Source organism: Manis pentadactyla, chromosome 12, assembly GCF_030020395.1.
Source record: "Manis pentadactyla isolate mManPen7 chromosome 12, mManPen7.hap1, whole genome shotgun sequence".
NCBI classification, from domain to species: Eukaryota; Metazoa; Chordata; class Mammalia; order Pholidota; family Manidae; genus Manis; species Manis pentadactyla.
Genome location: NC_080030.1, coordinates 42,903,667 through 42,927,965, shown reverse-complemented (window position 1 = coordinate 42,927,965; position 24,299 = coordinate 42,903,667). Strand labels below are relative to the sequence as shown.

Here is a 24,299-nt window from a genome sequence, read left to right as displayed (position 1 = left end):
CTACAGGAGTAAATTAGTAGTGATTCTGTCCATGTCATCATTTTGGAACTAAACTCTGGAACTGGGATTTATCTAGTCCATTGAAATCATTTGACATTGATCATTAGTTGTGTCTTCATGCTACAAGTTAAAACATGTGTGATGTTTTTCTTTCTAGCTTCAAGAGGCGGATATTGTGGTCATAGGCTCGCCCAAGCCAAAAGAGATTCCCCTTTCTTGGATACAACCAGGAACTACTGTTCTCAACTGTTCCCATGACTTCCTAACAGGTAAATGTCTTAAAATTGGTGCCAGGCTGCTGATAAAAATAGGTAAGATCGTAAGGAGAAATGTTGACCTTATTCAGAAGAGAGCATGTTCCTGAAATGTTGGTTTTGGCAACATATGTAAGCAGGGTAGGAAATGTAAAATAGAAATTTTGGTTACCTGGTATTAGAACAATATTGTTGGGCAAAGTGAAGCCAAAATGCCAATTGCAGTAGCTGCCTCTCCTTCCTCCTCCCACATCGAAACGTCTCCCTGCTGGCCTCTGGCATCGAGTGGTCAAGCTGGTTGTTACCAAAAGTAAATAATTTGTGCATGTATAAGGTAAACTAGAAATAGTGGTTTTCAGTCTTTTCAAGAGCAGCAGAATCCTTTCTCCCCAAGAAATCTTAAATGAACACCCTCAACATTTAAAAGCAGATGGAAGTAGAGTTGTCGGGAGGGAGGGAAAGGGAGACCAGCCCTTGTCCCTCCTGATTTCCCCTTGCAGTGACCCTTCCTATACTTCCTTGGAGCCCCAAAGTCACCTCAGAGCAGTGTGCAAGTCCCCATTAGAACAGAGGCGGTCTTAGGATTGGTGCTGTTATTTGCTGGTATTTTACGAAGGGATCTGGGAGTGCCCTGGACCACGCCAGGGCATGCAGCCAAGGGGCCAGTAGGAGCTGGCCCAGAGGGGACTCCCTTTTCTTATTTACAGAAGACACTTTGAGGCTAAGAAAGCTTTGGGCCACACCCAGCCCACCTCTTCAAGTCCCTGAGAAATGTGTATACAAGAAGCAAAGGCAAAGGGAGGCAGAAGATCCCATCCTCATTCCCTGTAGCCTCCAGATTTCAGCAGGGAGAGGAAGACAGTACTGAGCTGGCCTGCAAGGCAGTGTTTCTCCCCAAAGCTGGTCAGAACTTGAGCCAAAATAAGTGGAGGCCACTGCCCTTTCACCTCTGTCAGTACCACACTGGAGTTCTAGGTCTTGAACCTTCTAGGCAGCTCCACAAAAGAGTGAAATAGAAAATAGTATCAAAAAGAAAATAAATATAACTTAGATCCACTCACCTTGGGGTAACCATTTTCCATTTTCCCATAAACTTAACTTTATTGGAATATAATAGAAGGAAAATAAAATAATATGATACTATAAAAGCATTACTAAAATTTATATAACTGTTTCTTCAAAAAGATAAATAATGGACCCTCCCCTCGAGATGTAGCCCCTCCCAAATTGACCAATCCAATTAAAAACCCCTTGGGGCTACAGGGGGTGGGCTGGATTGGAAAGTGCGAGGGAAGATGCTCAGGAGTTTCCCAGAATGCTCATGGACTCAGCTCTTGGGTGAAGAGCACACAGATGAATGAAGCAATGAGAGGTACCCTAGAATATGGATGTGTGATTGATGGCTCTGTTTAGCAAATAGAAGACATGCACTAAATATCTTCTTTGAAATATATGTAGTTTCTGGTTATAATTTTTCTTTCCCCTGAGAAAAAACAGTGCCTAACTGGGCAGACATGGCAGATTTGCTCCTCCACTCAGAATCCTGGTTATATTAGGAAAAGTCAGTTATGACTTAATTTTAAGTAAATGCTTCTTTGCTATAATATTTACTTTGCTTTTTTGTTGTTGTTGGTAGAGTTTATGTATTTAGGACAGTTTTGACATCATCCTGGCTGGAGATAGGTGAGCCTACTTTGATGTTCTCTTGAAATCCCTTGACCTCTATGATTATATGAACAAGACATATATTAGTGAAACTTCCTTATTTTTATTAAGTTCTTTTTAGGACCTTTATTTTTTCAAAGGTGTCCTTAAAAATATCAGAGTTCAACATAAAAATTCTCTTGAGAGAAAAAGACAAAGGCATGCTGTTTTGATTTAGCAAAGACTGTAGACTGATTGCAGATAATTTTAAGTTTATCTGGTCCAGTCGTAGTTTTCTTATTGACTTTTGAAAGTCCGGTGCCCAGAATAGTGCCTGACACATAGTAAGTGTTCAGTAAATGCTGAGTGTTGAATGAGTGAATAAACCTGGACTCAGAATTGTACTCCCAGGTTCCTCAAAAAACTAAAAATAGATACACCATTTGACCCAGGAATTCCACTCCTAGGAATTTACCCCAAGAATGCAGGAGGCCAGTTTCAAAAAGAAATATGCACCCCTATGTTTATCGCAGCACTATTTACAATAGCCAAGAAATGGAAGCAACCGAAGTGTCCATCAGTAGATGAATGGATAAAGAAGATGTGGTACATATACACAATGGAATATTATTCAGCCTTAAGAAGAAAACAAATCCTACCATTTGCAACAACATGGATGGAGCTAGAGGGTATTATGCTCAGTGAAATAAGCCAGGCAGAAAAAGACAAGTATCAAATGACTTCACTCATCTGTGGAGTATAAGAACAAAGGAAAACTGAAGGAACAAAACAGCAGCAGACTCCCAGAACCCAAGAATGGACTAACAGTTACCAAAGGGAAAGAGACCGGGGAGGATGGGTGGGAAGGGAGGGATAAGGGGGAAAAACAGGCATCACGATTAGCACACAGAGTGTAAGGCGGGGGCACAGGGAGGGCTGTACAACACAGAGAAGACAAGTAGTGATTCTATAGCATCTTATTACGCTGATGGACAGTGACTGTAATGGGGTATGTGGGGGGGACTTAATAATGGGGGAGTCTAGTAACCACAATGTTGCTCATGTAAGTGTATATTAATTATACCAAAATAAAAATAAATAAATAAATAAAAATTGTGCTCCCATTATTTGCCGTTTTAAGTTAGTTGCAGACTGAGAGACGTTTCCTTGAACTTGTCTATTTAGAAACAGGACTGACGGAGCAAACACAAAGATGAGAAATGCTATGCTGATTAGATGGATGGACATTTTTCAGTTACAATAGCATTACATCTCTTAACAAAGTTTTAATTTTAGCAACTTTGATTAGTATGAAAATTTAATCGATGAGTAGATTGGGAAAAGGCTCTTTTCCCTTCTTTTTTACATATTCTTGTAAATATGTGTGTGTGTATATATTCCTATAAGTATACATACATTTATTCCTGGGTATAAAATATATATAAATATTCATTTAACACTTTAAACAAATGAGTAGACTTTTTCAAACATTGTTTTCTTTAAAAGGGTGCTTGTATTTGAACTTAAGAGCAAAAGAATTTTGAATAAGCTTGTACTTGGGTGAAAGCAGGATTTTATTATAATGAAATTTTCATACTCATCAGAACTGTATGGGGTGCCCCCCCACTTGTAAAACTATATGGGATACAGTGATTTATGATGAGGTAATTCTACAGAGGCATGTTATTGAGTATCTAATCCCAGGAGAGATCTGCCTGATGGCTGGTACCCCAGAAGCAGTGTTCAGCAAACAGTCACACCTAACTTGGTGGATCTGTTCACTCTTCCACGGCTTGAGTCAAAGGTTTAGATTTAAAACAGGGACATATCAATATTCAGTTCGCTGACTGTAAGAAAAACTAAAATTTTGTTACTAAAAAAGATTATTTCAGATAAAAGAAGTGGGCTGTGATTTTGTTATGCTATACTCTGAGTAAGTGAATTTTGTAGCCCAATTATTAGGATTTACATCCTGATGTGCCACATGGGACAAGCGAGAAGCTGATCTTAGCTCTTGGGCCCAGAGAACAGTATCAAAACAGCCAGCATGTGGCTCAGACAGAACACTTTACTAGCAACATTTTAAGTGAACATAATTCTATTCAGAGCAGAATGGGGGCAGAACCCTGGGCTGCATCCCGGGGCTCATGCTAATGAGCTGGGGAACGCTGGGGCGTGCCTCGAGCCTGCCTTCTTACTGCCCCTAAGGGAGACAGTCTAATGTAGTGGGAAGAGCATGGAATTCGAGTCAGAATTGATCTGACTCAAGGAGAGAGGTTTTTGTTTTTTGGGTTTTTTTTTTTTTAACTCTTAATTGTATTGTACTTACAGGCTATATGACTGAGGAAATAACTTAAACTCTCTGATCTTTCAATTCACATTTAAGGGAAAGGGAGAAGGCTGTTAGGAGGAATAAATGAGAGGGCAGCTCTTTCATAGAAAAGGCCAATAGATGTGGGTCCACCTCCTCCACTTCCCTCCCTCTGCTTCATTGTTGCCAAATCATCAAGGCACAGATTAACTCTCAGACTTCATGGTAGCAAAATGAACTAACTTTGTTTTTGAAAATTTAGCCCAAGGAAGGAGGTCCTATGAGATGCTGAGAAGATAAGAAGGCAGCTTTAGAGAAAGTAGGCAGGCATGTAATTTTAATCATTATCTTAGTGTACTTGGAGTAAAATTAAGACATTGGCTTATGACTTTTGAACTTTATTCTAAAATCCATTGTATCAATTACCTGTTTCCCTTAATTTTTTCCCCAGAAAATTCTGGAGGTTTCAGACCTACCCTGAGATACATTTTTGCTGGTTTTTCATTTCAAATTTAAACCAGTTCCCAATACACCTTGCAAAAAGGCTCAGCCATTTAGAATATACAGCTCTATATTAATTCCTTCATAATTTGGTTTCAGTGATTTCAAAGGGCTGCTTTGTATAAATTGATACTAATATTTTAATTATATTTCTTTCTTTGAAGAATCCTACATTATAGTTTTAAAAATAGTAATTGTTGTCATTGATAGTGGAATTCACATTTTAAGCTACAGTGAAACGCTTCAGAACATTGTCACAAAAATTATACTTAAATTTCATTGAGCTTAAACTCTAATTCCCTGTGTTCTTTGAAAGTGTTATCTGTACTAATTTGTAATTTTTAGCTCTTCCTGTTTTCAAAACATCACATGGAGTTTTTGGAGTTACTTCTTCTCCCAGAGGGGTAGAAAATATTTGAGAGTTCCCTCTATGGGTTGATACAGCCCTTTTGTGATAAGAAGGGGGGCCGTTGGCCAGATTGTAGAAAAGCTGAAACGTTTCCACATAGCAGAAAAGGCAGGGAGACCAAAGAATTGGCCTTGGTTCCTCCCACTTCATTTATTCTGGCAAAATCCCATCAGGGAAAGGGCGGTTCTGATTTCCAGGGAAAGCATTATGACACTTAAGCTTTAAATTTTCTTACTGTAGAAACTTTGGTTATTGTAAGAAAAATTACAGATGAAAGGCCATCTTTTAAAGTGGTTCACTGACTTGTCTCTGGAGGAACCATGAGTTAGCAGAGAGTGTTTCGTGGGAAGTGAAAAGACCCCTTTGGTCGGGGTTGGACCACATTGGACTCAACAGGCCAAGTGCAGACAGCCTCTCGGGGGAGCTGCCCCCACACAAGCAAGGGGGTGAGGTAATGATTTTGTCTCTCCATTCTCATCAGCCATGAAATTTATTAGGAAATGTATTCTTGATTCACTAAGTTACCATCTTAATTTCTTTGAATTTTCTGGCTTCATAATTTAAATTCAAAGATTACACTGGTTCCTGCTACAAAAGCAATAGTGTTCATGGTGGGAAAGTTCTGAAACAAAGAACAGTGCCCAGAAGGAAATAACAATAACTACCAATGCAGCCAGCTTGGGATATCCATTTTACATTTTCCCATAAAAAAGCATTAAACTTCATTTTACTGGATAGACTATAAGTAGAAGAAAAATAACATGATAATAAAAGCATTCACTGAAATCTAGCTGTCTCTCCGAAAAGATAAAAATCAGTTTCTTCAAGATTCTAAAGTTTAAAATATAGGTGTTATGTGTGTCATCTGTTTTTAAATCTTTGTTGATTTTAGCCACGTTCTATTTTATTCAGGACAGTCTGAACATTATGGGAGGAATTATTCCCTTTGTAATTCTGTAGGTGAAATTCTTCCCTTGTGTGAGTTTTGTGAATCTGTTATGGGAATATGCATTAATAAATTGATACAAGCTCCCACAATGTAGCTTTTTCTCATTATATTTCCCCATTATTTAAAGGTAGAGATGAGAATGAGAGAAGCATATTTCTTTTCCCTCATGGTTGGACAAGACCTTCAGATCAGATCTCTAGTGGTTCAAACAAAACAAAACAAATGTCTCTCATTCTTTAGACTCTTGGCTTTTGCCTAAATATGATTTATAAAACTGAAGTGTTGCCAATCTTTAAACAATACCTGAGGGATATGATTTTCCAACACCCTTAATACTGTAGAACATCACAGAACACTTATGCTTAAGTGTTTTGTGCTCTTTCTTGCAAAGGACTGTCAGCAAATGAATAATTTAAAAGTAGAGTGGTCCAAAATGAGGAAAATAGTTTCTTAATTCAAAAAAGTTGCAATGAGAAATGTTTCTTTTCTCAAAGGGAGGATGTCGGCTAAATCATTTTACATGTGTGTTTACTTTTCATAAACTTTGTAAGTGCCCACTAAAGAAGGGAAAAGTAGGTTTCAAATGAATGCCTCTCTATTTTGAAAACCAGGTAATCTCCCAAAAGTAACATCCAAAAATGTCATTTCTCCATTTTGATGGATAGTTGGTCATATGACTTCTATGTCAGAGATTTTTTAAATTATCAAAGAAAGCCTGATCTTTCACACAACCCCTTGGCTGGGCTTTCTTATTGGCATTTTGGTCCCCCTTCCTATACTTTGTGTTCATAAGTAAAATTGCTGTTCTTTAAATGTATTGTTCAGACATACACACTATATGCCAAGCACTTTACGTACCACATCACATGCAATTCTCACAGCACTCCATGAGGTCGGTATTACTCATTGATTATCAGGCCCAAAGTCACAAGTCAGAGATAGAGGCAAGATTCTAATGCAGTCTCAGTCTAAAGTGTGGCCCAGTCGAGAATTCCAAGGCTGTGCCAGGGACTGTTGTTGACCTTACTTGCTGCTGTGCCATGATAGCTTATCTTCCTTGGTTGAAAATAAGAACATCATTCTGGGTGCTGGCTTTTCACAAGGAGTAATTGGTTATACATGACAATACACTGAAAGTCTTTTTTTTCCCCCCTCAAATTTTTTACAGGGAAGCATGGATATGGTTCTCCTGAGACACAGTTTAGTGGTCTCATTGCAGAGGAGGATGTGAGTCTCCTTGCTGCAGCTCTGCGGATTCAGGTTTGTGTGACACAGCTATTTGAGAATTTTTGAGTTTGGAGCTTTGACTAATAGTGGCTAACATGTGGCAGGTGTTTTCTGTTAGCAGACACAGTGTCTAACACCTTATACACATAATGTCATTTAATTCTCACAACAATCCTATAAGATAATATTATTCCCAATTGATAGATGAGGAAATGGAGACTTAAAGGATTACATTACTTGCCTTTGGTCACATGACAAGTATGGGGCAGGGACCCAATTTGGGGCCTGTTATTATTAGTTATCTATTGCTGTGTCATAAATAACCCCCCAAACTTAGCAACTTTAAACAACAAACATTTATTACTTCTCAATTTCTGTGGGTCAGAGATTTGATTGCAGCATAGCTGGATGGTTCTGGCTCGGGGTCTCATGCAGTGGGAATCAAGAGGTCATGGAGGCTGCATTCATCGGAAGGCTTGACTGGGGCCAGGACCTGCTTCCAAGCGGGTGTACTCACATGGCGTGTGGTATTTAATTCTCAGTGGCTGCTGGCAGGATGCCTGTGTTCCTCATCATGTGGACTTCTGCACAAGGCTGCACACAGTGTGGCAGCTAATTCCCCAGAATGAGCAGTCCAGAGGAGAGAGCAAAGAGGGAGCTGCGGGAGGTTTTATGAACTAGTCTCCGAAAGTCCTTTTTCTTCTTCACTCAAAGCAAAGCCCCAGTGTAGTTCACATTTAAGGGAAAGGGAATTGAGCTCACCTCTTGAAGACAGGAGTGTTAAAGAATTTGTGGACATCTTTTCAGACCACATCTATGTGACCTAAAGCCCAAGATCTCCACCATATTAGCCATATGGTCACTGGCCGTAGAGTTGGCAGTGGTGGTGACCACCGGCAGTGGCATTAACCATCAGTAGAGAAAGCCTGTAATATTGGCCCCAGTAGAATTAAAAAGAAGCAAGTTTTAGTTCATTAATTTGTTGTATACATGGTAATACACAAGTAAAACTTTTTACTTTGAAATGGAATATAATACATTTCTGTAAAGATATTGTGTTACTTTCAACTAAAGCCAATTTTATTTCTATGTGTGTGTTTGTGTGTATGTACTATTAAATGATAGTTTATTAAATAATAATTTAATAAGAATGAGAGGCAGTAATAATTCAACTCGCTTGTTCTATTACATCAACTGCAAAAGGATTACACTTGACCTGGTATTGTAAATTTTGGAAGCTGGGTGTTCAAGCAGTCACTCATGCATTCTCATATTTTCCTCATTTTTCTTTCTTTCCTAATTGAGATGAAGAACCCACTCTACAATTTTATCCATGTACTTGATGCCAAGTTTAAGTATTCACTATTTTAAAAAAAGAGTACATATCCCATATTTTCTTTTAAGAAAAGCTTACAGTTATGTGTGAATAAACTTGTTCCTGATTCACTTGGGTCATCGTGCAATTTCATCATCCTTTTCATGACACAGCATCCCTGAGCAATATTTTCATAGCTTAGGTACATACCCTGTCAGCTTTTACAAAAGTAACATGCTTTCCTTTCTGTCCCTACTGAAGAACATGGTCAGCAGTGGGAAGAGGTGGCTTCGGGAACAGCAGTACTCGAGGTGGAGACTTCACTGCTTGAAACTTCAGCCTCTCTCCCCTGTACCAAGGTATCTGGGAGATTTGTTTATACTGACATCAGCTCACCAAAGTGCCTTAAATATCTAAAATTACCCATTGGGTGGGGGCACAACCAAGATGTTATGGTTTTGGTGGGGGATAATTGTCTCTAACTGCTGTACTCATTTATCTATCATTTTAAGTCCTCCCAAATTAAATAATAATGTGTTCATCATATTCTGTCAATTCTAAGGTGTTTTTCCATTTCTGGAATCAGGATGTACTTACTGTCAATAATATATCCTATTAAATGGTAGTGCTTTTTCTTCTTAGTGATCCATAAACTCACAATGTCTTAGATTTGACAAAATGTGGTAATGTAATACTCGGAATGGGTTTTCCAGTGTTAGAAACGGCCAGCACAATCTTGGTCTCAGGGCCCTGTAGGTTTCTGCTGCAAGAGTAAATGAGCAACCAAACCAAATACCATTCCATGTGGGAAGTGCATTCGGCCTCCTTCAGAACACAGTGATATCTGCTATCTGACAGGGTTCTTGCAATAGTCCAGATGGATATTCTCTTCAGAGTGGTATTTAATGAGGTGTAAGCTATATATGCTCTCTGTATAAATGTTAAAATACAAACTTGAGGACATAGTCTCAGCATGTGATTTTAAAATAATTAGGTAAGGTATGTCAGCCAGAGAAATGCATTTTCCAGCCTCATAGTAAGTCCCCTCCAGCTGTCCTTCCCCAGTAAACTGTCCCCAACCCACTTCATCCAGGGCGTGCATGATGCCCGACTCTTCGACAGATCCGTCTGCCAGCATTGGAATCTACAAAATGTCAGTAGGTAAAACCTCCAGTAATTGACTGATTTTTCATTTGATAGACAGTTGCTATTTAGATTTGACCTCTGTTTCCTTGGGCCATAGCGGAACACTATGTCAGCGGAACACCGCGTTTGACTGTACCCACCAGGCTGGTGAAACCATCCAGGCTGTTTTCACCCCTGAAATAGACTAAACATCTTAGTCATCTTCTGTGTTCATATAAATACATAAATTCCAAGGAATTTTGTCCTTTGTAGTACCATCCCTGTAGTTGTTCAGTCTGCTCTGTTAAGTATCTTATTTTTTTGATGTTACTTATGTTGTTACCTTAATTTTTAAAAATAAATGAGTACATTCTACTTAAAGAGAGTTAAAAAACGTCCAAGTATGGACTCTGTCAAATTGTGTACCAAAGTGTTTTGTATAAATCAAAATAAATTTTACTTGGGGGAAAAGGTGCTTTAATTGCTTAACCAAATTTGACTTCTAGAGGCCCCTGGGAAAGAAAGGCAGGCTAAGTGGCTTATAAATCACTCAGAAAATCAAGATATGTATCACTCAGTCTGGCTAGTGAGGAGAAAACCTTGGAGATTTTCCGAGAATAAGCTCTTCAATTTCGGAGTCTGAAAAAAGTGTAGTCAGGAGTAAATGCAGTGGGATCGGGGACAGTGGGGGAGGTGGGGGAGGAGAACTGGAAAGGAAGCAAGGCACCTGAGGCAGGCATTCCTGGCTGGAAACGCAGCCCAGCCCGGGGCACACTCTCCCTCTCCCAGCAAACTGTGGCATCCAGGTCAGATCTCCAGAGTTAGGGAGAAGAATATAGGGCCATATGAGAGGACATTAGCAGCAGGAGCAACAGAAGAACACCTCAGGGCAGGGGACTGCCTGCCAGTGGTGGTTGCTGTGCCCCTGAATAAGGTTTCCCTGAGTCTTCTCGGATGTCAGCCCTGATCCACGGTGCCTCCATACCTGTGATGCCCCCTCTCTTGAGCTCTGGCTGTGCCTTCCAGCTCTCACTCCCAAACAGACAATCAGCCAGACGGATGGATGACTGAGCTTAGGAGTACCAAAAGACTCTCAGAAGTTCAGCACATGCTTGTTTCATAGCACCCCTGTAAAATGTGCGGCAGTGTTCTCCTCTTGGCAGTAAAGCAGAATAGTTAAATTATTTGCCCAATGACACTTGAGTTCCTAAAATTTCGTGTGCCTGAAATTGAGCTTCAGGCACTAGGTCCTTTTTACCAACAGTTGTGTAATTAATGAAATATTTTTAAATATGATTTTGGACTTGAAATAGGAAAGAGAGAGGGAAAGTATGGACACAGATAAAACAAACTTGTATTTCCACATTTTTGAATAGTCAAGAGACATGTGGCTAGCCCAGTAGGAGCATTATGCAATAACCCATCTATTCATGATTAACAAATACAGTGGTGACCTGTAGAAAGCATTGTACTCTACCATGAATACAGGAAGCTTTTGGACACATTATAGTATACAGGTCTCCTTTTCCATATACATGTTATTTTTGTGCCTGGGCAGAGTTCTAGCATCTTTATGACTTTTAAAGACTTGTTTCTCTAAAAGAATACACCATTTCTGCATGCACATTAATTCTTAGCAGGCATGTAATACTGCTTGGGAGACAGGGCCATGGGGCAGTTACTTGGATTTAGGCGTTGGCAGGGTGTATGGCTGTTTTTCACCCTAGCAGTGACCACCAAAGCTGAGAAGACTTTTGCCTCTTACATGTTTCCCCCACAGTGATATTGAGATTTCAAGAGCACAGACTCCAAAAGCTGTGGATGTTCTTGCCAAGGAGATAGGATTGCTTGCAGACGAAATCGAAATCTATGGCAGAAGCAAAGCCAAAGTGCGTTTGTCCCTGCTGGAAAGGTTAAAGGACCAAGCAGATGGAAAATACATCTTAGTTGCTGGGTAAGACTACTTCTAAAGTCTGTTTTACTAGGAAGACACCTTTATGAAACTCTCTTCCCTGTTTATATCTGTGATCACACCCCTCAAATCTATCCTGCTCTCAAACTTGACATTCGTCTGTCCTTGGCATTCCTTCATTTGACATGTGGGAAGTTTTTATTTTTCAGGGCAAAACAAATTAGTATGCACCACAAAATATGAAATATAATAGTACTAATTTTTTTATTGTGTTTTGATCACTCTTGTTCCACTTTGGATTTTTTTTTGTTTAGTTTTTCATGATAAAAATCAAAATAAGAATTGAAAGTAAAACATTTTGAGGGAATAGGGATTTTTGTATATGTATCTATTCTACTTAGAAATAACATTTTCATGGAGAAATGTACAGATAATGGTGTGAAATTGACATTGTCCTAGTAATACCCTTAAATTATTTATTTATATATTTGCATTACAAAAACTCATTATTTCTCTTTTCTTGCATTTCCAAATTAATGTTAGGTCATTTTTATTTGTGTTGGCCATTTTATAACAGGCAAATGTATTTGTGGAAAGAAGTATTTGCTTTATTTTTCTGTTTTTAAAAAAATATATTCACTAGCTGAAAAATGATGGAAAACAAGGGATTTCAAATATTTATTCAGTTTGACCTGAGGGAACATGAGGATTCCATACAAATTCCTTCGCTGTCTTGAAGTTTCATTGTATTGACTCACTAATGGTATATAGGCCAAGGCTTGAGGCACAAAAACCCATTTGTTAACAGGCAGAGACATTTCTTGTAATTGAACTTGACTCATAGTTGACTTTGTTATTATAAATATAAGTGCTTTATTTCTTTTTCCAGTTATAAATATGATGCATAGTTATAAAACTACAGAAAATATAAACAAGAATGTTTATACATCCCAAATCCTATTATCCTAAGGAAACGGCTGCTAATATTTGAGACTGTCTTAGCACAGATACAGTCTGTCATTAGTGAGATCATCTTACATGTGCTGTTCTGTAAACAACTTGATTATCCAACCATGTGTTGTGTCCCTAGCTCCATGTGAGTCAGTACAGAGCTAGGTTATCATTTTGCATGAGTGTATAGCATTCCACTGCCTCAGGGAGATAGCACCTGGGCAAGGGGTAGTAAGAGTGCCTGGGAGGGTTGTGGATTGTTTTGCATGTCTTCCCAGCGCCGAGAAGGGCTGCTGTGGCTCAGCCACTCATAGTGTAGCATGTCTTTAATTTTTCAGGTGTATGGAGACAGAAAAATGATTTGAAAATATTATAAGGATGCCCCACAATTTATTGAGCCAATCCTCTATTCATGAGCACTTAAACCTCACCTTTTTTGGCCATTATAAACAGTGCTAAAATTAACAACCGTGGGCATGCGTATCTGAATTTGTCTAACAATTTCTTTAGGAAAAATCCTTGGAGATGAGTTCAGTTTTTTCAAGCTACAAAGATAGATGAAACGGCAAATAAAGCAGGATATTATCCATAATGTCACCTCTTTAATGGAATAATAGTTTTTTCAGGTCTCCTCCTCCACTTCCTCCTTTTCTATCCCTTCTATTACCATTGCATAAGAGGGATAGATAGCTAGGGTCTTGCAGTGTCACTAGGCTGTGTTTTTAAGGAATTCAGACCTTTCTGTCACGCTTTGGTTGCCTGTGGCCTAAACCTCCCTGAAATTCCCAGGCTCCCTACATTGTATTCCCAGTGTCCCTAATGTCCCTGTAACAGCGCTGCAGGAACGCTCCTTGCTGAGGGGAGATGTTGCCCCACCTACAGGCACCCTCTGGCTGGATGCGTGCAAGGAGCTCGCTGAGGAGGGGAACTCCTGGGTCCCAGAGTTTAGAGCGCATATGTAGTTGTTGCTGCTTTTCTGGAAGTATGCTTGATACGAGTTTGTTTACAGAGATAAATAAACTTTTGGACATTAAAACTTCAAAATCAAATATAACATCCACAGATTTTCTTCCCTTCTTCTAGGCTTTAAGCGATCTTGGTAGGGGGGTTCCCTGCTTCTCTCACCCTGTTTAAGGCAGGCGGACTTAAGAGAAACTCAGGGGGACATGTTCTTCGTTAACAAAGAAGACTCATGCAGCCATTTTTCTTAGGGAGTGCTTGTGATTTACTCTGTTTGGGGCTTGTCGATATTAGATGGGAAAACACAGATCTAGACATTGTCCTGCCCTTCTCTGGGAACACAGAATTGAACCATGTCAAACAAAAGTTCCGATGGTATTATCAGATTCCTGACTTGAAGTCTTATTGTCAAGGCCTGGCCACACACTGAGAGTGAGCCCAGGCGTAGCTCCCCTGGAGTGCAGCCTCGTGTCCGTCCATACCCAGGAGGAGGGCAGGACCTTGCTCTGCACTGTCTCTAGGAGCATTTAGATGTGGGACAGAGTGGAAGAAGCCAGGTTGTCACGTTGTAGATAGAAATGAAAATTAAACCTCAAGAATTCTCAAATACAAATTTAACGCCAAGTGATCAACAGTAATTTTCCTGAAATTGGGGTATAAGTTTCCTTACATAACAAAGACCAATGGAGGAAAAATTAAATTGTGTTCCTAACAGTGGCATCAAAAAAAAATCTGTGAGGGTAGCATTTGAGAGATACATGCATCTGTAGCAGAGCTTAAAGATTTTTAGAAAATATGTACCATACAGTATTCTGTAGCAGAGGATTAAAGACCCCCAAAAACACAACAAATGATATATTTTTTAAGTGCAAAATGCCTTTTTTCTGATCTGGATGTTTGAGATCAGTTTAAAACACAAGAGTCATTTATAATCTAAAATCAAAAGTTCATTTGAAATAAAATTCACCTCTGTATTTTTATTTTTGGTCAGGTCCGTTATGGAAAAGTGACATTATCAAACCATTATATGTGCTCTTTTGGTTTCTTTAGAAATGTAAATGACTGGTTAAATGGAGCATTATTTCCTTTCTCTGAAAGTTTTTTTTTATTCTGAAAATAATATTGGTTTAGTGTATAAAAATTTGGTATAAAGACAAAGTAAAAAGAAGGAGAAAACTAAATATCTCATTACTCAGAAGTGTTAAAAATTTTTTATTTCCTTTCAGGATTTTTTCTCTGTATCCATCCTTTTTACACATTGAGATCATGCCATAAATACCATTTTGTGACCTGCTTTCATCTCTGAATACTATAACATAATCTTTTTCCCATGCTTTAGAAGAATTCATATACCCAAATAATTTTCCAGTAAACCTAAATAATACATTCGTTACTGCGCATTTTAATTTATGTGTAAATGTGATTTACATATATCAACATAGGATTAAAATAAAAAACAATGGATTAAAAAATCTGTTACTCACCCAAATGCAGAACAGATTAATTTGTTTTACAAAGCTGTTCTTTAAACTTGAGGATTTCTCATTCTGTCAGAATCATCTGTATTTCATCAGCTACACATCACATGTTATTTACACCTACACATCATTTTATTCGCTTTGCCTGACAAAATGAAAAGTATTGGGAACTGTTCAGGGAACTATGCCAAAAGAATCTTAGAGGCTCTTGAGTTTTACATATTTTCCCAGTTACACTAATGAAAAGGAATTTGTTTGAGAACATGACTCGGCGTGCAGCTGTAGAGTATGAATGTGTGCAGGACTGGTCTCCGTTGGCCCTTTGCCAGTTGGTGTGCAGGTTTTAGCATTTCTCTGAATTGCTTGGACAGAGTAATTAAAAAAGAAGCTGAAATTGGTCTGGGAATTGACTGTATTTCACATTTTAAAAATTAAAATAATTCATGTCACCTCATTTTTTTCATCCTGTAGAGTATGAAATACCTGAAATTTTTTTTTTTTTTTAAGTTTGAAACCATTATTTTGGCCAGTGTGAATTCACTGATTTTTCTAAGATTTTGCATTTCTGCCTTAGGTAACTACTGAAATAAATATCTGTGAGTTTTTCTTCTATCTGCATGACTTGCAGGATAGAATGAAGGTATTTAGAAGAAACCACTACTGACAGGGCCTTTAAACTGTTGGCCTTAGTCAAGTGTGGTGGGAAATCAGAACAAATGGTCTGTAGACTTTACTGTTAGGTAATAAAAGCCTTTTAAAAATCCTTCCATGTTATAGTGCTTGAGATGAGTGATGGTATTCATAGGCTGTTTGAGCATATAGTTTTGAAGTTCATGGTTAAATCTGTGGATAATTAAAATAAACTGTTCAACAAGATTCTTGATTTGAGAACAGTTCAGTGTTAGCACTGATTTCTGCACAAGCAATCTCTTTGACCTTTGACTAAATGGTAAGCCTCTCTTGGTAAATGTCCAAATTGTCAGAGTTTTCAATAAATTTTTGCCATAGTTGATGGCAAACGGTATTTGTCATAGAAAGGTGTCATTCCTTTGTTCAAGCCTGAACAGGTGGCAGATGTGCAGTGAGGATGGGCGTAGTCCTTCACCTTGGCCAGCTGGTGTGCTGGGAGGCGAGACGGAGGTGTCAGGGAGTCTCTGGTCATGCCTTCTGAAAAGGTACATAATACACACATAATAAATGTGAGGGGCAGAAGAGAGAGCAGGTCGATCTGCTGGGAGAAGCTGAGGAAGGTGGTGCACAACAGTCACAGCTTTGTCTCCATAAACTCTGCTCTTCGAGAAGAAATTGGGTTGGCATGGTGCTTGTTTTCCTCTAAGCCAACTGGATAATTTGGAATCTGAGCTCTGGGTACTAGGACAACAGTTAAACCAAATTTTGATACCAAATGTAGGAATGAGGTGAAATGAAGTTTTTATCATCGCTCACCTTTTATTGCTCCCAATAAATACTTCCTACTCTCCAGTTTTCCTGAATTGTATTTGTTGGCAGAAAGCTAAGCAGTCCTGTGTTTCTAATTAGGAATTGGATGCTTAGCTGAAGTTTTGAGGAGGTCATCTCTGGGTGTGTCGGCTTTTGGCTGTCTCCAGCAGCTCTGTTAGCATATCCTTGGGGAACAAAAATGTAATCCTTCATGTGACACATTTGAGTAAACCACCTATCCTAAGCAAACAGCTCATTACTTTTATCTATCCTGTCTGATACCACATTTTCTTAACAAGCTGTTGTATGATTGTGAGGCCTGTGACTTTCTGCCTCTTTTACTCATGCTTGTATTCTGTTCAGTTTATTTTATGCTAAGAAAAAGGAAAGTTGACTCAAAACAGAAACACTTTCATGTAACTCGAGACTTCGTGTTGGTCAAGTCTCATGCACCTTGAGGAGTTGCAGGTGTACGCACGCCCCCAAGCCTTACTCAGGTTGACTCCCCAGCTCCCCAGCAGCGACCTCCTTGTTGCTCAGTCCGGTGACTGGTGACCGTTTCTGCATCTTCACCGTCTTCAGACCTCCCGGGAAGTGACTCCGTGGACACTAACGTGGTTCCCTTCCCAGACTCCCCTGTCACAGCCCCGCCACCTCCTCAGGATCCTCCTAACTTTGTTCTGCTCCTTCTCAGTTTCCTTTGCCCTCTTCTCCTGACCATTCCTTAAGAGAGGATGTTCTTGACAGTGCCATCCTTAGGCCTTTTTGAGCTCTATTCACTCTCACTGAGTGATCTGACCCATTCCTGTGCTTGACGTTGCCAATTAGAGTTAACAGTTTCTGTCCCTGGAAACCGAGTGGAGTCAGACAACTTGTCTAGGCTTGATTTCCAGCTCTCCGGCTTACTGGTTGGGTGCCCCTGGACAAGTTACTTCTGCTCCCTGGGCTTCAGTTTCCTCTTCCATCAAATAAGGATAAAAATTAACTCAGTAAGTAGAAAGCACAGACCCTAGTGTATTACCTACCATGAACACCCCCTCACTTTTATCTGGCTAACATTTGTTCATTTGCAGTTTCCAGCTTAGATGTATTTTCCTCCAGGAAGCCTTCCCTAATGTTCCAAAAGTAATTAAATCCTCCTTCCATCCATGTGCTCTCATAATACAATCTAATTGACCTATTTTCCCTGTCTTAGTGTTTATCACATTCATTGTAATTGCAGACTTACCTCTGCGTGTCTCCCATCAGTCATAAGCTCAGAGAGGGCAGCTCACTCCCAAGAGGGAGTCCAACTTGGCCATCATTGTGTACTCAGAGTCTGTCTCCTGGTACCTAGTAGTGTGATATATTACTGAATATTTGCTGAAAGGATAACTGAGTGAATTGTTGTGATGGTCTCAGATAGTCGGGAATGACATATCCGAGGGCATTTCTTCTTGATGGTCACATCATTAGGTTTTGCAGGTCAGAAAACTTACCAGTTCTGTTATGGCTTAGTACCCTAGACAACCTAAGTCACACCATCTAACTTATAAAAGACCAAATCATAAGCCAAAATGACTATGTCTAAAGCCTGTAACAATGGTTAGAGTATGCTCAGGAGCAATTTGGTGGGTCCTTACTTGGGAATGCAGCACACACCTGTCCTGTGACTTAGTACTGGGATGTTGTTGTGAACGTTTGACATTTGGGTTTGTAGGATGCTGTGGTCAACAATTAGCTCCTCGAGAGCAGAGGTGATGTCCTCAGAGTGCTGAGGAGTTCTGGACTAATTCTCTCCAAGTATTTGAGCAATTGTTTTATGGAAAGGAATTAAGTTTAGTGTAGCTGACTACAGGCATGCAGGAATGTCCTCTTTAGGACAGAGAACTTTATAACTGTAAAAGCTATCTGGAAATAAATGGGGGCCACTGTGGAGGTAATGAGCATCCATCACTATCTGTGTTAAAACATGGTAGGGAAAAGCCCTGGGGACTGGTATCTAGAAGGAGATGGGTGGGTGAGCACCTTAGCATCGTTTCTAATCCTGACAGTGTGGCCATGCTTCACTCGCTTGTGGACCACTGAGTTAGGCCCTGTGCCCCCAGTAAATGGCCTGGAAGAAGTAATGACGTCAGCTTCATTACTTCAGCTGTTTTGATGGATAATTCTGTGCCTTTTCTTGAAGTTAATAACGTTAACACCACCACTACTGAACAGCTTTTCTTTTTTCTTTCTTTTTTTTTGGTGTTTTGGCAAAGGTGTGTCTATTTGATTTAGCTTAAGTATGGCCTTTGTGATGTGGGTAGCCCATAAAGGGCCAAGGTAGTTGAACTATTAAGTGAATTTTGGAATGTGTGTTCTCTACCAGTGTTCTCTGACATGGTTCTGCTACCTTAGGTTGATTTTGCATAGGTTGTCTAGGAAATATTATTAAATACACTCTTTTTTTTTAAATTCAATTCAGGATCACCCCTACCCCCCTTGGAGAAGGGAAAAGTACAGTTACAATTGGGCTTGTACAGGCGCTGACCGCTCACCTGAATATCAACTCCTTTGCCTGTCTGAGGCAACCTTCTCAAGGACCAACTTTTGGAGTTAAAGGTATTTAATTTAACAACTAGTATGTTTTTCAGAGCGAAATTTGGGGGAGAGAAAAGTTTTACAAGAACATCATCAACAGATGGGAAGTTAAAATTTATGAGAGGAACTGGAACCTTTCACCCCACCCCCCAGCTCTTTCCGTCCAAACCGTTAGAGACCCTTTAATTTGGCCCCTGAGTCTTGGGCCTTGAGTTTCAATGTGGCGCCTGTGGAGCTCTGGAAGCTGGCTGGCTGGGGACGGAGGGGCGTGACGAAGCTCCTCTCTGGCTGTGGTGGGCTGATATCCGGCCTCCTCACACCCGCCACTCTTCCTTCGTTGATTTACCGTGAGATCATTCTTCAGCTCACTTTACAATAGCATTTATCGCTGCAATTGCTGCTTGTGCTTGGTACTTTGTGGGTCTTGGCAGTATTATATGTATATGACTGCTACAAATACTAATAACTCCTAACTCAGTAAGTACTGATAACTCATAGAATATCATAAATTATGTAGTGGATTGAACACCAGACTTGGAGCAAGAAGCCCAAGATTTTATTCATGGCTGTGTCTTTAACTGCTGTGTGGCCTTTAGTTAGTCATAACCTCTCTGAGCTGCATCTGCAAAGGTTCAAAAAGGCTATAGTACCAGGCTTAGGGGGTTGTTGACCAAATGAGATAGCATAAAGCCCAGGGTAAACTAACTAAAATGATACGGGCATGGAAGGTATCATTATTGTTCTAGGAAGGAGAAGTCTTCTTAATGTAATAACATTACTATTTTGAGAGAGAAGCAGCATGATAAACCTTATATACTGTTATCTAAAGTAATTGAAGTTCATGATGTGTCAGTCTGAGATTATCAGGTGGATTTTTTTCAACAAAGTTTTTTGATACTTTAAGGCAGGTGCAGTTTAGGTGAAGCATGACCACATACATCTAATAATGACTTAATAAAATAACTTCATGTTTGCTATAATGACCTCTGCCATATGACTTGTACTCTTCCTTTAAAAAAAGAGAAACCGAAGTCCTTACGTCGCCTAGCTGGACATGGTGTGAGCTTTCCCACTCAGCTCTGCTTTGACACGGTTGAAAGTTTCTCCCTGCCTGTCGTTAGTTCATCCTGGATGTGCCTGCCTCCCTGTTCGGCATGGGGAACTGTGTCCCATGGCCCTGTTCATTCTGGGTGGCTGTACTTGGTGACTCATTTCAGTGACGCCTGCTCTCTTGTTTAGGAGGGGCCGCTGGTGGTGGCTATGCCCAGGTCATCCCCATGGAGGAGGTAAGGTCTCAACAAGACACAAGTCATCTGTCACTGTTTTCCCCCCACCCTGCCACCCTTTTTTTCTGTGCTCCCATAAACACAGGCCCACAGCCCCTTATCCTCAATTCCAAAGTCCCTACAGGCTCTAAAAAAAACGAAAATATTTGCATGACTCATTTTGTAGCAAAATCTGCCACTTGCTGTTAGATTTTTTTCTATGCCACTTGGTGTCAATATTCACATATTTTGCCGCAGAAATACTGTTTTTGATTAATGGATGCTGACCTAGACCCTGCTTGAAGTGTTTATAAAACAGATTATATGTACATCACACTACCTTTCTAAGTTCCAAAAAATTCTGAGCCCCACAACCCATCTGGCCTCAAGGTTTTGGGATAAGAGGATGCAGACCTATATCTCTATCAATCACCTGTGATGCTGCCAGACTCTGGAAAACATGGACTCTTCACCTCTGTAAACTGAGACTCCAGAATCAAATCATTCCAAAGAAAAATGGACAGAAGGGGCCAACGATGTCAGTTCTTATTTCTCCAAGAATTCCTTCTACACCCTGCCTAACCAGTCCCTTGCCCTCTGAATCTAACCAGTGACTTTGTGCCATCAGTTCTACTCTCTGCGTCAGCTTCTAGTTAAGGATCCAAGAAATCTTCCTGCAACCCAGGTCCGAACAGGTCACTTCCCTGTCTGATATGTTCCAGTAGTCGCTTCATCACCCTCCAGCACTGCACAGCAGGTGCCTGTATTCTCCAGCCTCATTGTCTCAGGTCCCCATGTGCAGCCCTCCCTCTCTCCACCCCATCAAACTCCTTGCAGACTCCTGCCCTGCTGCCTTTTGATTCTAAGCCTGGAATGTTCCTCCCTCCCTTTTCATCTTCTCTAGGTTCTGCTCCACCCAACACATCCCCTCTTACTCTGTTTTTCACCATCTGGTCTGGTCGGCTGTGGTGAGTTAGAGGCCATCGGCTCGAGCACTTGACTGAGTGCCCAGCACATAGTAGGTGCTCACTAGGAAGTATTTGTTGGTTTCATGAAGGAATAGGAAAGGTGTTTACCCATAGAGGCCTGAGTGTCAGGAAGCTAAAGGGAAAATGTGGGTGATCTTCAAGTATTGGGGGTGGGACTAAGAAAGAATATTCCATAGCATCTGTGAGAGAAAGAGCCCCAAAGCTTCACTTCTGAAGGGAAAGAAGTAATGTTCGCAAGCCAGGAAGATCCAGAACCAGGAGTCAGGTTGGGGATGGAGTCAAGGAACATGCCCCGGGAACAGCTCTGGACGTCGCTAGCTCACACTGAAATGGCACAGGTGTGCTGCTGTCGTACGGCATCGGCCGCATGGCTCAGGGTTGGCCAAACTTAAGGCATGTGATAGTTGGATCTACTTTATGATAGTAGGAGCAGGCCAAACACACTCAGGCAGTTTGGTCCTTGAAATCAGGGACCTCCCATATCTTCATCCCTCTGTCTCCAGCTCTGAGCACAGAGCCTGACACTCAGGACATGTTTGTTGACTGAGTGCATGAACAGACAGTGCTCACTGGAAAAAACATAAACAGTAATCATGGGAAAATGCTGGATATAATCAGTAATCATGGGAAAATGCTGGACTAAATTCCAGATGGACTGAAGAATTGAAAGTGAAAATACTGTGACCTGAAGGGTGAGAAAGAGCCAGCCTTGTACAGAACCCGGGAGAGCATTCCCAACAGTGGGACCTGCCAGTGGGGAGGCGCTGAGGCAGGAAGGGATGACGTCCTCTGGAGGAGAGGACGCCAGCAAATATGGCGGGCCAGGGCCACGTGGAGGAAGGAGAGGTAGAGAAAGGGGCCAGGACCAACCCTCTCAGGCCACTAAGTTCATCCAAGAGGCTGGATGGTATTTGAACTCTGATGGTCAGCCCCGGAAAGGGAACAGCATGATGCAGATGGGGTCTATAGAAGTCACTCCTGCGTCTGTGGAGAGCGTAGACTGATGCAGGCCCAGAGCGGACACGGGGACTCTTGTAAGGCGACTGCAGGTCAGCCAGGAGAGACGGCGTGGCTTGGTCCAGGATGGTGGCAGTGAGAATGACAGAAAAGTGACAATGATGTAAGGTATATTTGATTATCAAGGATGATAATCAGGACACTGGGTTGAGCAGCTCTGTAAATCATTTACTGCAGTGGAGGCTCAGGAGTGTGAGCAGGAGGCTAGAGGCCAAGAGTGCTGTTTGGGGCCTGTGCACACCCCAGCGGGCGTCAGACAGACAACTGAAAAGAGAAAATTACACCCCCAACTGTAAAATGGGCAAAGGAGTCAATAGAAACATCAGCAAAGAAATATCAACTAATCAATAAATGTTTATATTCACTAATAAATTGAAATCACTATCCCGTTATTATCATTTTACTTATCAAATTGACAGAGTTGGATTTTTTAAATAACAATGCCAAATTTTTGCAAAAAGAGGTTGAAATACACACTTCTGTGCACTGCTGGGAAGTATATGTTGGCAAAACTTTTCTAGAGGGGAGTTAAATATATATATCAAATGACTTTAAAACATTCAGGCCCTTTGGCTCAAGTTTTTTTCAGGAGAAATTGGCTATTGAAAAGCTTAGTCTGTAGCACTAAAATATTAGGGGGAAAAACTTGCATGTCCAATAATAGGATATCAAATTACCTGTATTTTGAAGACCATTTAATGATTAACAATGCTAACCACATTAAGTATAAGAGCTAAATATAAACTATTGTGTTATATGATCAATATTTTAAATTACAAATGTTATAAAAAGATACACATATGTAATTTCTCATGTTTTCTAGTGATCACGTATTTTATGTTATAACATGACTTGTTAACAAGAAAACATAAGTGTTTAATCTTCCAAGAAATTAGAACAATGCCACTTTTTCATCAACTAAATTAACTCATTTTTTAGTCCAAAGGTTACTTTGTTTCTGAAGTACTGTTCTACAAGTGTTCCAGGGTGGTACTTCAATCCTTTCAAAAACCAATTTGATCTAATTATCAAGATCCTTTAATCCAGTAACCACACTGCTCAAAATACATTACTTAACTAGCAACTAATTTTTTAAAAATCTACTGACATGTATTCTTTATAGTTGTAGCCTTCTTTGCAAAAATGAAAATTTGGAAGCAACTTAAATACTGTAAATAGGAAACTGAAAAACTTTGGCACATCTACTCCATTATACAAACTCTATAAACTGTAACTATATATAAACTAGATGATTACACAAAAACACACAGTAATAAGTTTTTTTAAAAAGAAGTTACCGAATTATAAGTATACCAAGTCAACAAACAATAATTGTAAGACTAGAGGGAAAACAGCAGAGTGTAATTGCTAGAGTGATATATTTTTCTATTTCTTGGAGTCTCTGTCATGTTTTATACTATTGTATTGTTACTGTTTTATTCCCTGCCTCACTCCAAAGTATATTTGATACTATACTATTTTCTAAGTCATAAAATAATGAAAAAGAATAAAGCAAAAGAAAATAAGGAAGTTAATCATTAAGCCCATCAGAATGTATCACCTTCAAGCCAAGAATGAGCAGCGAGAGAACCTGCTCAATGGTTCTTTTCTATCAAGTGGACCCTGACATTGATTTTCTGATTTAGGCTGTTTTATGGACTTAACTCATTATAAGGATATATAGTTAGTGTAGTATTTGATTTATTCAGAAAGTCCTTGAGTACTGCCGTGGTTGTTTGAAACAAGCAGAAAGATGTTTTCCTCTCATTTATAGTTCAACCTTCACCTGACTGGGGACATTCATGCCATCACTGCTGCCAATAACTTGCTAGCTGCTGCAATCGACACAAGGATTTTGCATGAAAACACTCAAACGGACAAGGTGAGGAGAGTTCCTTGTTGGCCATTTTGGATGTCTTATCCTGGGATTCCTGGATTCTGAAGGAGCTCATAGAGAAACTTCTGTAGTCTGTAAACTGAAGTTTTATCC

The 24,299-nt window shown here is 40.0% G+C and overlaps 1 protein-coding gene across 10 annotated transcripts in view; it reads left to right on the top strand.

Moving 5' to 3' along the window:
- Positions 1 to 24,299, top strand: part of MTHFD1L (methylenetetrahydrofolate dehydrogenase (NADP+ dependent) 1 like) — a 163,182-nt gene that overhangs the window by 25,304 nt on the left and 113,579 nt on the right. For 7 of the 10 annotated variants that reach the window (XR_008992727.1, XR_008992728.1, XM_057489106.1 and 4 more), the window contains exons 8-14: positions 158 to 269; positions 7,237 to 7,328; positions 8,872 to 8,969; positions 11,516 to 11,689; positions 18,923 to 19,059; positions 20,278 to 20,324; positions 24,084 to 24,191. Coding sequence is in view for 6 of the 10 variants with exons in the window: in XM_057489106.1 (XP_057345089.1) it covers positions 158 to 269; positions 7,237 to 7,328; positions 8,872 to 8,969; positions 11,516 to 11,689; positions 18,923 to 19,059; positions 20,278 to 20,324; positions 24,084 to 24,191 (768 nt within the window). In the remaining 4 variants the exon portion in view is untranslated. Of the gene's footprint in view, positions 1 to 157; positions 270 to 2,431; positions 2,763 to 7,236; positions 7,329 to 8,871; positions 8,970 to 11,515; positions 11,690 to 18,922; positions 19,060 to 20,277; positions 20,325 to 24,083; positions 24,192 to 24,299 lie in introns of those variants that run through there. The other 3 variants (XR_008992729.1, XR_008992730.1, XM_057489110.1) reach the window with 2 other exon arrangements.